The sequence below is a fragment of the Ursus americanus genome, chromosome 1 (genome assembly GCF_024610735.1).
Source record: "Ursus americanus isolate L20-20 chromosome 1, mUrsAme1.1.p, whole genome shotgun sequence".
In the NCBI taxonomy this organism is placed as follows: domain Eukaryota; kingdom Metazoa; phylum Chordata; class Mammalia; order Carnivora; family Ursidae; genus Ursus; species Ursus americanus.
The window spans coordinates 11,762,050-11,776,340 of NC_142127.1; the positions used below are offsets into that span (position 1 = coordinate 11,762,050).

At 52.9% G+C, this 14,291-nt stretch overlaps 1 protein-coding gene across 2 annotated transcripts; it reads right to left on the reverse strand.

The window, feature by feature from the left end:
• Window positions 1-95: 95 nt before the first annotated feature.
• Window positions 96-13,398, reverse strand: LOC123796569 (5-hydroxytryptamine receptor 5B). 2 transcript variants are annotated; one of them, XM_045804060.2, is made up of 2 exons: window positions 12,417-13,398; window positions 96-664 (listed from the first exon to the last, which is right to left on the reverse strand). In XM_045804060.2, exons 1-2 carry the CDS (start codon window positions 13,191-13,193, stop codon window positions 332-334), a joined length of 1,110 nt encoding a protein of 369 aa, XP_045660016.1. In that variant the 5' UTR covers window positions 13,194-13,398; the 3' UTR covers window positions 96-331. The 2 variants fall into 2 exon arrangements, with proteins under 2 accessions (XP_045660016.1, XP_087719422.1); XM_087863296.1 differs by having other exon boundaries at window positions 12,576-13,277.
• Between the last annotated feature and the right edge of the window lie 893 nt (window positions 13,399-14,291).

Below are 14,291 nucleotides of genomic sequence, written 5' to 3' on the forward strand. Positions count from 1 at the left end.
GAGGAATAGGGTATTAAATAAAGGAAAGGCAAGTCATCTTCGAGTCTTGTGTCCATTCCGACCAGTAACCAGAGCGCGGTCTGAAAAGGATCCTGAGGCAGAGGTCCTGCTCAGTGGAGAAACGTGCCACGAGCGAATGCACGCTTGCCGCGCATGCGCGATCTTTCCCGGGGAGCCTTTGGCACTGCGGCTCCTACAGGCCAGGCCCCATAGCGCGGCTTCCCCGTCATCAACACTCTGCGGTGGCGCAAGGCTCCCAGATGCCTGGGGCGGGGAGAAATACCAGTTCCCCGCCCACACCCCGACCTGTGTGTCTCTCCAAGCCCTGGGTTTATCTCTGCTTGCTGAAGAGGCTCCTGAAGGCGTTGTTGTAGTTCTTGTTGAATGCTGTGTAAATCAGCGGGTTGAAGAAAGAATTGGAGTAGCCAAGCCACAAGAAGATGCTCTTCCAGATGGGGGGCAGGCTGCAGGCACAGAGGGGGCTGATGAGCTCCGCCAGGAAGAAGGGGATCCAGCACAGCACAAACACGCCAATGAGGATGCCCACCATCACGGCCGCCCGCTTCTCCTTCTGCTCCCGCCACGAGTCCCCGCTCATCTGAAAGGCCACCACCGGGCGACGCGCCGTGAACACCATCTCAGCCTCCTGAGGGGCCTCCTTCACCTTGGAACAAAGGAAACGGGCGGTTAACACATTAAACCTGACGCTGGGTGATAAAGCAGCGCGGGGCTGCTCCAGGGTGGCCCACACCTCTCCCGCAGCCTCATCCAGGATGCTCGGATACTACAAGCCACCCAAAATGGCAGCTGAAACCGTCCTGAAACTGTAGGTTAAAATAAGCCCTGAAGGGGGCGCCTGGGAGGCTCAGTCGGTGAAGAGCCTGCCTTCGGCTTGGGTCATAATCTCAGGGTCCTGGAATGGAGCCCCGCATGGGGCTCCCTGCTCGGCGGGGAGTCTGCTTCTCCCTCTCCCTCTTCCAGTCCCCCTGCTTGTGCGCTCTCTCTCTGTCAAATAAATGAATAAAATCTTAAAAAAGAAAAAAAGCCCTGCAGGTTCTTCCTGGATTGAGAGTGGTGGTCTCCACAATGTCAGATAATAAGATATAAAAAGGGAGGGAGGCAGGTAAGACCAGGAGCCTCAGTGTCAGACTCTGGCTCGAGTCCCAGCCCCAGGGGCCAAACCCCCTTCCCCATCTGTGAAGCTGGGGGACAAAGTCCTCTCCCCCCACCGCGGTAAGGCCGCTGTGGAAGTGCACTAGGAATGTGCGGGATGCCTAGCACAGCTCCTGGCACACGCACCCATTCGATACTCATGGAGTGGGCTGGGGGCTGGGACTAGGACCCCAAAGAACACAGATCCCAGCCCAGCCCAGGCCCGAAGTTTGCAGCTGGAGAGGCAGCCTATAAGCCTCAATATTGCAAGAAGTGAGACAACGATGTGCTAAAGGGACTCCGTTTAGATTCCGGAGTAGTTCTGTACCGCCGAGCTTTAAAAAGACAACAGTAAATGCCTTTGTGGTAATAACTCAGTGCCATTCAAGGAGCCTGCGGTGCGCTACCCATCCTATCACCCCCATCCTTCGGTCAGTCCTTGTCACCTCTCGGGTCTCAGCTTAGAGGCCACCAACCCTCTCAGAGTGGCCTTTCGGACCCTCCAAACTCAAACACGTCTCCCTGTTTGGTACCCCTGTCTCCTTGTCCGTAGCAGTTTGTGCGATTATGACTACCACACCTGTCCCCTCACGCTGGGCCAAGCTAAACCGGGGCTGGGACTGTGGCATCCTTGTACACACACCTGCCCCCCAGCGGCACCTGGCGCCTGGCCGGTGCTCGGGTAACAGCTGCTGAATGAACCAGTGATCAGGACAACAGCACAGGCTGCACCTGCGTTTCCCTTCCTCCCCAGCTGCTGCCAGCCATGGCCACAGACGCTGGTGGCACACGGGGCTGAGAGGCATCTGGCTTAGACACACTGGGAGCAGCTGGCGGGACAGCCCCACGACCCATGGCTGTGGAGCGCTACGCGGGCCCGTAGCACGCTCACCGGCTGCTCTCACTGGGTCAGGATGGCCAGAGCCCAGAGGAGGCCGGGCCCCCAAGTGGCCTGACCTCGGCCTTGGAGTTCAGTGTCTTCTGCTACTCCCCCCACCACCCTGGCTCCTTTAGCTGGAAAGTCACTGCATCAGGCTGAAAACAGATCATGGAGATGTGGACAAAGAAGAGTCCTCTCCTTTGCCAGCACACGCCTGGCCTCCTCCCGCCCGCCCCTTGGAGACACAATAACAAGGCAAGTGATGCCAGCAAAGGAACAGACAGCCTTTGCCCCTCCCCGCCCTGCACCCCCATAGAGGCAGCCAGAGCCCCCTCTGATGAGCCCTTCCAAGGTTTGCTCGGCCCCACAGGCAGGTGTGAGCCCCATGTCCCCATTCCCCTCTAGAAGAGACCGCGCTGACCGATTCCCTCCTAGTGGACCGTCATCAAGTCACCAAACAAGTCGGAGCCACAAAAACGTGCCACCCTGAAACCACCTCGTAAATACTGAGCAGTCTCTTGGGGAGGAAACAGTGTCCCCAGAGCAGGAGCAGAAGCGGAAGGTGGCGTGTTTGTTTTCCTTCCTCCAGGCTCAGTCATGGGCATTTTTCCAGCCACTTCTCTGCTGACCTAAATGGCCTCCCAGGCACTTGAGTCCTTCCTCCTGGGTAAGGGAAATTCCAGAGCCTTATTATGCTATTGAGGTAAAGAAATGGGGTGATTTCAGTTCAAAAGATCTCCTGGGGGAAGAGAAACAGAAAAGGCAAGTTCACTGATTAGGTTGGTTTAAGGACCTGGCCTCGCTCCACTCCAGCACAGCATCTGTTTGCTAGAAGCCTGTGTTCCTAGTTTTCCACCTGAGCCTGCTACCCCCCGTGCAGACAGAGACACTGGAAGACTGTGGAATCTTTCCAGAAACGGCTTCAAAGAAACCGAGTCAGCCTGGGATGATGATTCAGGTTTGCAAGGACACTGACTAGCTTGGCTTTTGTCGTTTGAAATGGGATATTCAATAGAAAGCCAAAGGAGGCTAAGACCAGCCCCAGAGGAGTTACTATACAACGGACACTATGCAGAGTCTCGTAAGGGATGACTTGAATTCATTCTCGCATCAAACTTTTGAGGTGCTGTTATCTCCATTTTAGAGCTGAGAAAACACTCCGCAATGTTAAATACCTTGTCCAAGATCACCCAGTTGCTTATGGTAAGAGCTGGAAGTCCAACGGCAGTGTTTTGAACCAGAGACCACATTCTGAATCCCTACCTGTTGTTCTGCACCTTCAGGAAAGGTGATTGATCTGGATGGGTGCCAGTGGAATCTCCTTCTTCTCCCTCTTCTTCTTCTCCCTATTCTCCTTCTTCTCCTTCTCCTTCTCCTCCTCCTCCTCCTCCTCCTCCTCCTCCTCCCCCTCCTCCTCCTCCTCCTTCTTCTTTTAAAGATTTTATTAATTTATTTGAGAGAGAGCAAGCATGAGTGGGGGGGAGGGGCAGAAGGAGAGGGAGAAGCAGACTCCTCACTGAGCAGAGAGCCCAATGTGGGGCTGGATCCCAGGACCCCAAGATCACGACCTGAGCCGAAGGCAGACACTTAACCGACTGAGTCACCCAGGTGCCCCAACAGAATCTATTTTAAGAATATTTATGCTTGAGATTTTTTCAGCATGGACATGTATGGCTTCCTGGCGATTTCTAGGGCCTCTGGCCACCAGCTCTGGGGCCATCCCTGAGCTTCTCCATCTTTCCTCTTTGGTCTTTTCTCTCCTCAACCACTTTACGCCGACTTCCCTCTGCACAGCTGTCTAAACACTGACCATCCAGTCTCAAAGGGGCCTCTGACCTCTGGCTAGAATTCCCTCTAATCTGCAGGGAAGGGTACGGGCTGTTGGATGAACACACCTGGTAGTACCTGGCACTTTGGGGTCCTGCAGTAAAAGGAAAGGTGCTCTGAATACACAGAAGTTTGGAGACACCAAATGCCACGGCCAAGGCCACACAAGCAAGGGAAAGCAGAACCAAGGTGCCTGCCTGGTCGGGCTGGTTCCAGGGCTGTATGGCTTCTGTCTGCTATGCCGAGATGGGACCCAAAAGATGAGTTCACCTTAACATCTCCATAGAATCTGAGGCTTTTTCATCCAAAATTAATTAAGGCCCAAATCTGCCACACTATATATGTTTAGACATTTATTAACCACCTACTGTGTGTATGGGGACTCTGTGGTAGCATTTCCGATCAAGTCCCAATTTGAAATATTCTGTCCCACTGTTCCCATCAGTACGCCAAGGCCAGGGCACGGATTATGAATTGTTCAGAATACTGTGTCACCACCGACAGGCCAGGAGAACAGGGACCATGAGTGTCCTGTCCCCTGAAGAGTCCCTAGCACCTAGCATCATGTATGGCATATAGTAAAAACAAAATTTATATTGAATTAGGAGATGCTTGAGGGAGATGATTCTCTCCAAGTCTCCTGCATTTCTGCACATTTTGCTACCGAAGACTGGCTTATCACGGATGTTTGTAAAGCAAACGACCTTGGAGGATAGAGATAGTGTCTCCCAGTGGAAAAGCAGGCAGCTTGGCTTGCAGCCCATTATCAAAGATGCAGCTTTCCAAAGAGCAGAAGGCAGGTTTATTGACTGTCAAACACTGGGCAATACGACTGGAGCTCTCTCATCTAGGAGCTTCTCTGCTGTGATGCAAATCCATCTGGGCCGCTCCAGGCCACTCCCGCGGGAGCTTGAGGGAAAGGGGAACTGGTGTAACAATGAAGCTCCTGTGGGCCTGTGCACCATGAGTAATAAAGCCCTCTGACTCTGATTAGGAGTCCCCTGCCTCCTGCCAGCACCCAGCACGCTGTCGCAGGCTGACTTGTTCGCTTGCGAGCTGGGCGAAAGCTCGGACCTTCCCGGTTCCTGACAGAGGTCTGGCCCGTGACTAGGCGGCTCCCCCCACCCTCTTACTCAGTAAGAACAGCAACCAGTGTGGGAGGAACGAGGAAGCCAGGCTCAGAGCAAGTTTGTGGTGAGCTAGGATTCTGATCAGGGTCCCATTCCCTCGTTTCTGCGTCTCTAACTATGCAGAGCCTTGTCTGTGCTGTGGGCTGACTGTGAGGAGCACGTGGGAGGACCGCCTAAACCTCAACTTCCTGTCCCTCGTCCCTTCCTTCTTCTCTAATAAAAAAATAATCCAGCTGCCACAGAAAGAACCCACAAACATTTGTAGTCCTCTAATGCTGTCAATTAAACATCCTAATAAGAAATAGGAGAGGGAAGCAAAAAGAAGAAAGGTGATCCTAATTACTTGTGGAACAAACATAGCAGTTTCCGCTGTGACCCCACGGGTCAGGCATCCAGCATGGCGGCGAGACTCTTTGCAAGGCTGGCGTTGGGGCGACCACACTGATCCTGGTGACGAAGCAAGCCCTACCACATCTGAGAGGGAGAGAGGACACAGACTCAGGTTGAAGGCCATCTGGATTATAACTGGAATTCCCCATTTCTAACCAGAGCTTGGCAGGTCAGGACCTGGAAAAGCTGGGGCTCCAATCTCTCTGCCCAGGGTTCACTGAGATAACCAAGCTCCATGTGCATTTCCCAAGGGCACTCTAAGGAGATAAGTAGCCAAAATAGCCCGTCAAAGTGAACAGAAACTGTCTAGCATGTCTGACAAACTAGATCAAGAAATTTTCTCAGCTGCTTCTCTTGTGCGAAAAGAAAAGAGAAAAGAAGAGAAGAGAAAAAAGAAAAGAGAAGAGAAAAAAGAAAAGAGAGGAGAAGAGGAAAGAAAGGAAAGGAAAGGAAAGGAAAAGAAAAGAAAGAAAAAAGAAAAACGAAACACAGGAAGCTTTTTTACAAAAAAAAAAAAAAAGCAGAGCATGCTGGGCTTGGAAAAAAAGTGACTTTTCCTTCAGTGTAATCATATTCACAACAGAGTACAGAGTACAGAAAATGTCCTGATCTAGTTTGTCAGACATGCTTGACAGTTCCTGTTCACTTTGGGTGTGATCATAACATAAGGTACAATTGCTATCATTCTTGTCTTTGGAGAACATGGATTTTTGTGGGGAGGTTGGTCACCGCGGATTGGCTAAGGATCCACTGGAGCTAATGCTGAGAAGGGGACTACATCTGTGTTTTCTGCTCTAATACCATTTGATCTGAAGTCAAACCCATTTACGAGTGGATGCCAGTGGAAGGGCTTCTGTTGAGGCAAGAGTTCATACCCTGAAATCCCTGGAAGCCCAGGTCTTGGAACAGGGCGGGGCGGGGCAGGGGGAGTGATGGAAAGAAGGGAGGCTTTCCCTTTTGCACAGGTATTGTCCGGACTCTGTTCTGATTTGCCTCCCTTGGGGGCCATGCCCGGAGGACTACAGCCCTGTCTCAGAAAGTCACAGTTACTAGTACACTGTGGGTTCCATGTCTCAGAAAAGCCAGGGGGAAGGACGGCTCAGCGTCGCTCTGCAGAGATGGGCTTCAGGGAGTGTCCTCTGCAAATCAGGTGACTAAACACCCACATACCTTTCTGGGCAGCAAGTCCAAAGCTTTCTTTAATTTTCAAGGCATCTGCAGCCTACCAAAAGTTAAGAACCATGGAGTTCGGATCTCAGTGTTCCACTGAGAAGCTCAATCTTCTCCAAGAATTACACAGATTTGAGGAGTAGATCACTGCAAGGTCATTGGCGAAGACACATGATCCCTGCACCATATTTGCCTACCCCCAACTTTCTCCTTCTCCCCTCCACTCTTCTCCAACAATTCAATCAGAGAGAAAAGAGAAATGGAAGTAGAGGCAAAGAGACACAATGAACATAACAATGTAAGGGGAGCAGCAAGGGAGAAGGTTACAGAGACAGGAAGGCCGGAGGCATTTCTGAAGATTTGAAAACGCTCCTTGACACATCCAAGTACTTCTGGAAACTCTCAGACTCTTAGGTGCCAACCTGAAAAGAATCAAACCATAAACCAGATTTTTTATTACCACTGATACAATTTGATTCATAAAATGTACTTTCCTGAAGTTAAAATAAGCTCGCAGTCTGGCATGAGAATGTGTTTGAGCCCACAGTTCTTTTAATAGATGGAATGAGAACGAGGGTGGTGATTTTCCACCACCCTCTGCCCGTACCCAAGCTCTGACAAGCCCTCAGGCCCACCAGCAGCTTAGTCCTTGGAGTGGTCCAGATGACAACTGAACATTGGACAAGTGACGAAAACATAAAGGGCTCTACAGATTTCAGGTCACTCAAGGCTTATGTGCTGTTTGCTTACAACACAAAAACTTATTTATGCTAATACAGAGAGTTAGCTTAGAGAGGCAAATACTTTATAATGCAACATAATCGAACACTCAGATCCAAGCTGTCGCAGACCCTACAGCTCAGTATTACACATTTATTTTGTCCTTTACCGTGTACAAAGTGCTTTCCCATATACTCTTCAGTCTCTCAGGGCCATTCATTGTATTCTGGACAGACTTCTAGCAGATCACCTGTAACATTTTATTGAATTTTTAATTCTATAGTCGTGGTCTACTAAAATTAATCCCTTGAGAGCAGAGACCATGCTCGCTCATTCTCTGAAACTTCAGAGGCTACCACATTGCCTGATATGCAGGTCAGTAACAGTCAATCAAGGAATTTTGAACACCATCTGTGTGTCTTATGGTGATGGTTTTAAAATCAGTCCACAAGTTCACGGATACTTTTCCAAAGGTGGAGCCTAATTCACCTTCCCTTGAGTGCAGCCTGGAGTTGGCGACTCGCATCTAGTGAATAGAAGAGATGTCATGTAACTTCTGAGGCTAAACATAAAAGACACTGCAGTTTTCTCCTTGCTGTGCTCTCCGGGCAGGAGGGAAGCCAGCCGCCATGTTGTGACAACACTCAAGCAGCCCTGGGGAGACCTCCTGCTAACAGCCATGTGAATCAGCCATCTTGGAAGCAGTCTCCAGCCCCAGTCAAGCCTGCAAATGACTGCTCCCCACCTGACATCTTGGCTAAGAAGGTCGTTGCGCCAAGAAGTCAAAGTCATTCCCAAACCTGACCCACCGAAACTATGAGTAAATACACGTTTATTGTTTTACACCACTAAGCTTTGGGCTAATCTGTTACACAAGCAAAAAGTAACTCCCCTACATAGCATGGTGAGTAAGAGCAGTAAGAGGAATAAAATCATAATTTGTTATTTATAACTCACAAGAGGAATTTTTAAGAATAATACTGAAGATGATACAGCAGCTTGCGTTTATGGTTTACTAGTTTAGAGACTCCGTATACACCATTATCTCGTTTACTTGTCACAAGAATATTATGAGGCAGGTGGCAATATTTTCATTTTACCTATGGGGAAATGCAGACTTAGATTAAGTCACTCAGCTACAGTGCTTATAAGCGGCACACAAAGAATTGAAATCCAGGGCTCCTTGCTTCCAAATCCCATGCTCTTAACCACTGGGCACACTGTCTCCCACCACATGTTTATTGACTGAGTGAGTGAGTGAGTGAGTGAGTGCAGGGTGTCAGCCCGGGCTGCATTATCGCATTCACAAGTCCTAGGCGTCTCTGCCTCTGTGGGCCCCCTCCTCCATTAAAAAATATTAAAAAATTATATTTTATGACCATATTATTATGAAGACTAATATAATTGAGGCTGGATACAGTATTATATATTCATGGCTCTTATATCCATTCTTCCCCTAATTTTAAAACAAACGAAAATGAAACCATTTCCATGGGCCCCTAAAAGCACTGTGGTTCTGGGCAGTGTGTCCACGGTGCCTACTGAGTAATTAGACCCTGCTTACCAACTTGTGCACGGCAGTCAAACAATTGAAAAGAAAAAAAAGTTTTTGATGTCACATTTTAAAAGCCAGTGACATCATCTCCATTGATTTTGCTTTCTTCTTCTTCTCAGTAGCAAAGGGCACAGGTCAGTGGGAAACAATCATGAGCCACGCGGGGTTAATGTGGGGCGGGGGGAGCAGAACATACTTTATATGTGGTGCTCATTCTAGAAAGCTGAAAGAAAGGAGGGCAGGGTAGGAATGAACCCTGCCTCCTGAGAGAAGGGGGGAGGGCCTCGGTGCTCGGCTGTGGTCAGCTCTCCTGGAAGGGACAGGGTGCACAAGCATCGTTTTGAGACCCTGCTCCCACGCTGCCCCACCTGACTGGGATACGGCCGCCTCCTTCCTATGAAGGAGAGGCGCCTGCGGGCCGTGGGACAGAGCTCAGCAGTTCAGTCCCTGCAGACGGACAGCGTGGAGGAACAGTGACCCCCGTTTCTCCACTCGGTAACTCTGTGGTCTGAGATGAATGGACTTTGTGGAGACTTAGCTTTATCAACTGGAAAATGAGGGCTGGTGGCAGAGACGGTGTTCGCCGACTACGCCACGCGCTCTCCTGGATGTCGCAGCCAGTGGCTGGCCAATGGGCCGAGGACAGAGCTGACATGTGTCTGCTTTCGGGGAAGGCAGGTAAAAGCTGCTATATTTCCATCCGTCTCTTCCCCTCGCTCGGCAGCCTTGGAAGCCAGTCGTTCCAGACCGCAGAGCTAGAGATGGCAAGGGGTCCAGAGCCAGGAGCTGCTGCCTGGCGGAGAGCTCTGCAGGACGGCCGCCAGACCCACGCTGACCTTTGGCATGAGATGAGCTGTCCGTGTGAGGGTCATACGTGGCTGAGCGTGTCTTAGCTTACCTGGACTGAGAGAGACGATAGGGCCAACCCGGCTGGGTCATGGAGATGACATGAGAGGATGGATAGAAGGCATCAAACGCAGTGTCTGGACGACAGGACTCACTCAGTAAATGCTGGTTTCCGGCTCTACTTTCAAAAAACTGCATTTTGCCCCCAGAGAATTAAATCACTGTGCAGGAACTGTTGCTTGTCCCTTTCTGATCATATCTCAGTGTTGGGACCTAGCCACAGAATGGCGAGAAAGCTGAAGGACGTACACAGCCCCATTACCAGAGCCTCCAGACTTCATAAGCGCTTCTGTCACCCACAGAAAGCAGTACAGACATGTTGCAGGACCTAAATTCAACTCATTTTCCCTAGAGTGCAGGAAACGGCAGGTGGGGAGGGGGGAGGTAGAGAGATAGTATTCCAGGCATATTATTTTAAGTTTCCGTTTGGGTGTCTTGTGGCCAGAAAGCTTATAGCTGCTGACGAAGCAGCATTACCCAGGCATTTGAGTGAGGGCTGGCTGAAGCCTAAGGAACCTCAGCACATCTACAATCTCAGCATCACGTGACTTGAGAGCCCCAGCCGTGGCCTAGACCTAGACCGATACTGTGTATTAGAGAAGAGAACTTGCAGCCCAAAGCAGGGGAAGGGCTTGCCCAGGGTCCCACTGCCGGCAAGCGGAAAATCACAGCACTGGCCCTGCCTCCCGGAGCTCTTTCTCCCCACCCATGGCCACCCGGATTGGCAGGCCCCTGTTCCCTCTCTACGTCTTGGTATCACCTGCCTGAATGGGGTCTTTCAAAAATGAACACCAAACTCAGGTTTGGCAAGCCTTTCTGGCACCCATTGCTCCGTGATTTCTCTAGGTGCACACTGGATTGACGTAGTTATTAAAAGTCAGCCCTACCTCCGCAATCAGACAGAAAAGCTATAACCACCCCAGGCATTTCCAAGGGACCTTTCAAAGAACATCATTAATTCTGAATAAAGCTCTCCCCTACCAACACTTTCCAATTATAGTCTTGACATTCCTATTTTATGCTACAAAATCCCTCTGCCATTTAATGAAGGGGGAAAAGCCTGCTTTTTAAAGCACATATGTTTGAGTAGACTACGTAGCTGAGTTAACTTTCCAAAATTAAAACGAAACTAACAACAGGAAACTTACTGTCTCTTTCTCCCTGTCCCCTCCCACCGGCAGTCCTTCCTTGGGCCATGCACAGTGGTCTCCCCCTCTCCTTTATCCATGGTTTCACTTCCCTTCCCGAAGTTTCAGTTATCCGGGATCCACTGAGGTCTGGAAGCAAATGATCCTCCTGATTCATCCAGGTTGGTAGTAGCCTAACACTGCGTCACGATGCCTACATCATCACCTCACTGCGTCTCATCACGTGGGCATTTTATTATCTCACAGCGTCACCAGAGGAAAGGTGAGTACAGTAAAATATTTTGAGAGAGCGAGATCACATTCACATAATTTTTATTATAGTATATTGTTATAATTGTTCTGTTTTATTATTAGGTGTGTTGTTAACCTCTGTGCCTAATTTATAAATTAAACTCTATCTTAGGTATGTATGTATAGGAAAAAACACCATATATGGTTCGGTGCTCTCTGCGGTTTTAGGCATCCACTGGGGGTCTTGGAAGATATGCCTGTGGACAAAGGGCAACTACTCTATTGTATTTGGAAAGGGGCAATAAGTCCTGTTATTAGTCTCCAGGACTTGGAGCCTGACCACCCCCCTAAAAAAAGGGAAAGTTTGGGGCTTCTAGGGGGAGGAGGTTGCTGACGTTTAATAGGGTCTGGCCCAGTTCTAAATGCAATCAGAGAAGTTCTGCAAATGCTCGTTCCTCCATCTCATTCATTTCTAGGGTTATGTTCTGGCCCACTGTGGGTACCCTGTTGCTCCCTACTCCGGCCAGCTCTGCCCTCCCCGGTGCCAGGCACTGTGCTGGCACCTCACATTCTCCATCTCGTGAGATCCTTCCTCACCAAGAGTCCTATGAAGCAGGGATGAACTTGTTTAAAGATGTGGAAAAGAGGCCCGCAGAGATTAAGCTACTAACTGCCCCAAATGTCCGGAGCTGGGATTTGAACCGACTGTTCTATCTCGTTCCAAAGTCGCTAGAGGAAAGCACTGAGGTTGGGGTACTAAGAGGAAAGTGGGCTATATTTTACGCTCACTTCCTTCTTTGACCCGGAGCTGGCCGACAGAGTTGGGGATTGCGTTTTTGGACTGCGGAGGGTGGACAAAGGTGCGGTGGAGAGGGAACAGTCGGGAATGTGGTCCCCCGCAGCAAGCACTCCTGGCCCGCCGCACCCCCCGCTCTGTCTAGTCAGGACCAGGGAGCCGGACTCACAGGGACACAATCACTCCTGCGGAAAGCAACGAGCGCGCGGCTCATCAGTCGTGCCCTCACCACTCCCCACGCTGCCCCTGCAAGTCCCCTTCAGCCTCGTGGATCCGCGGTGCCAGCGCCCCCGCCAGCCCCAGTGCACTGGGGGCCCCAGGCGCGCACGCCAGCCGCAGGTGAGGCGCCCCTCGGTGCGCGCGCCAGGACAGCAGGCGACAATCTCCCTGTGCGCTCCAGGTGCGCGCCCCAAGTGTGCAAGCTCCCGCCGCCAACTCTCCCGACGGCCAAGCTGCCTCCTCCCCCGGCTGCCCCCTCCTTCCGCCCCCCGTTAGGCGGCCCGCCCCTCACCTGCACGGTGGCGGGCAGCGGCAGCACGGCCCGGCGGCGGCGGCCGAAGCGAAACTTGGCAGCCTTGTAGATCTTCCAGTAGACGAACAGCACCACGCCCAGCGGCAGATAGAAGGCGCCGCAGGTGGAGAAGACGGCGTAGGAGGGTTCCTGGCTCACCTGGCAGCGCTGGTGCCGCGCGTCGTACGCCTCGCCCCAGCCGAAGAGCAGCGGCGCCAGCGCGATGAGCGCCGAGAGCGCCCAGGTGAGCGCGATCATGAGCGCCGAGGCGCGGCGGCGGGTGCGCAGAGTGTACTGCAGGTGGCGCGTGATGGTCCAGTAGCGGTCCAGGGCGATGGCCGCCACGTTCCAGATGCTGGCGGTGCAGCACAGCACGTCGAAGGAGATCCACACGTGGCACAGGCTCCGGCCCAGCCGCCAACGTCGCCCGGCCGACAGCTCGCTCACCAGGCTCAGGGGCATCACCAGCGCCGCCACGAGCACGTCCGACACGGCCGTCGAGGCCACCAAGTTATGCGGCACACGATGGAAGGCACGGACGCGCAGGATGGTGACCAGAACCAGCAGGTTCCACAGGAAAGTGGCCGCGATCAGCAGCACCAGCAGCGTCACCACCAGCACCGTGAAGACGGAGAAAGGCGGCTCCCGGCCCGGCAGGGCGGCACCGCCTGGGGTCGACCAGACGACCCCGCCGGGGCTCGGGCGGATGCTGCAAGCCTCGGATCCCAGGGGAAGGGCGACGGCGGTGGCGGCCACCGAGAGGTTAGCGGCTTCCATGGCGCGCGGCGCGCGGGATCGCGGCTTCCTGGCAGGGGACACAGGCGCGCCGGCCGGGGCTCGTGTGGACCCGGCGGGTGCGGGCGTGGAAGAGGTCGCTGCGTGCCCTGGGAGGACAGAGAGGGGTCCAGGTCGCCCTACCCTGTCCCTCCTTGGGCCGCAGCCCCTCTTTGGCTCCTCTGCCCGGAGCCCTCGTGGACCTCCTTTCCAGTGGAGGGAAAAAAGAGAGTGGGACCCCTCGGGAGTCCAGCTGGGCTCGGCGCGCCGGTCCCTCCCACCTCTCCGCGCCGTCCCCGGGGCAACGCGCTGTCACCGGGCTGGGAATCCGGGAGCGCCGCGGAGTGTCCGCGCGCAGGGGCGGGCTTGGAGAGGTGCCGCCACCCCCAGCGGGCGGCCGCAGGAGCAGGGCTGCACCGGGGAGGGCAGGCGGGGGTGGCCTGAGGACCTGCCACGACTCACGATCGCGCAGCCATTCCGTAGCCGCCACCTTCGCGGATCCCTCGGACCCGCCTGGTGGCACGGTTTGACATCGAGAAACAGAGGCGCGCGCCCCCTTTCCGGGACGGAGGAGTTCTGGTTTCCTTGAATCAGGATCCTCCGTATACCTGAACGAGGAGGTTCAGGTACTGAGGCACACCGAACAGGAAGCTCCGAGAGCCGGCTCCAACCCGCCGCTTCACCCGCGACACTTCTGTCTGGCAGGGGCTCCGCGGGGCCTTGAGAAGTTCACTCTGGCTCTGGGAGGAGAGAACGCTGCCTCTAGGCGGTTTGGCAGAGGTCCCGAAAGAGAAAGAGGGAGCGTTTACAACCTGTCTGCCCATCCCTAACCCTGCCGCCGCACCTGTCCTTCCCACCGCGGCCCCCTGTGCAGTTGCACAGCCCTGACCCTATTCTGTATCTTCCAGGTCTTCACATCCAGGTTAAAGGGGCCGTTATTTTTTTTTACCCTTGGGCAAAGGTAGAAACCAAATGGAGGGTGGCACCTGGCATGAAAGCCTGGGGTCAAGGAGACAAACATGCAGGTGTAAATGCATTTGGTCTTGGAAAATGCTGGATGTTTAATAGTTTTGAGGAAACTCACATGATGAGGGCAGTCCT

Bases quoted from the DNA above. Each gene is read 5' to 3' on its own strand.
- LOC123796569 (XM_045804060.2), bottom strand. From the start codon at position 13,193: ATGGAAGCCGCTAACCTCTCGGTGGCCGCCACCGCCGTCGCCCTTCCC. The intron at 665-12,416 runs GTGAGGGGCGGG...CTTTGTTCCAAG, and splicing joins CGCTGCCCGCCACCGTGCAG to GTGAAGGAGGCCCCTCAGGA.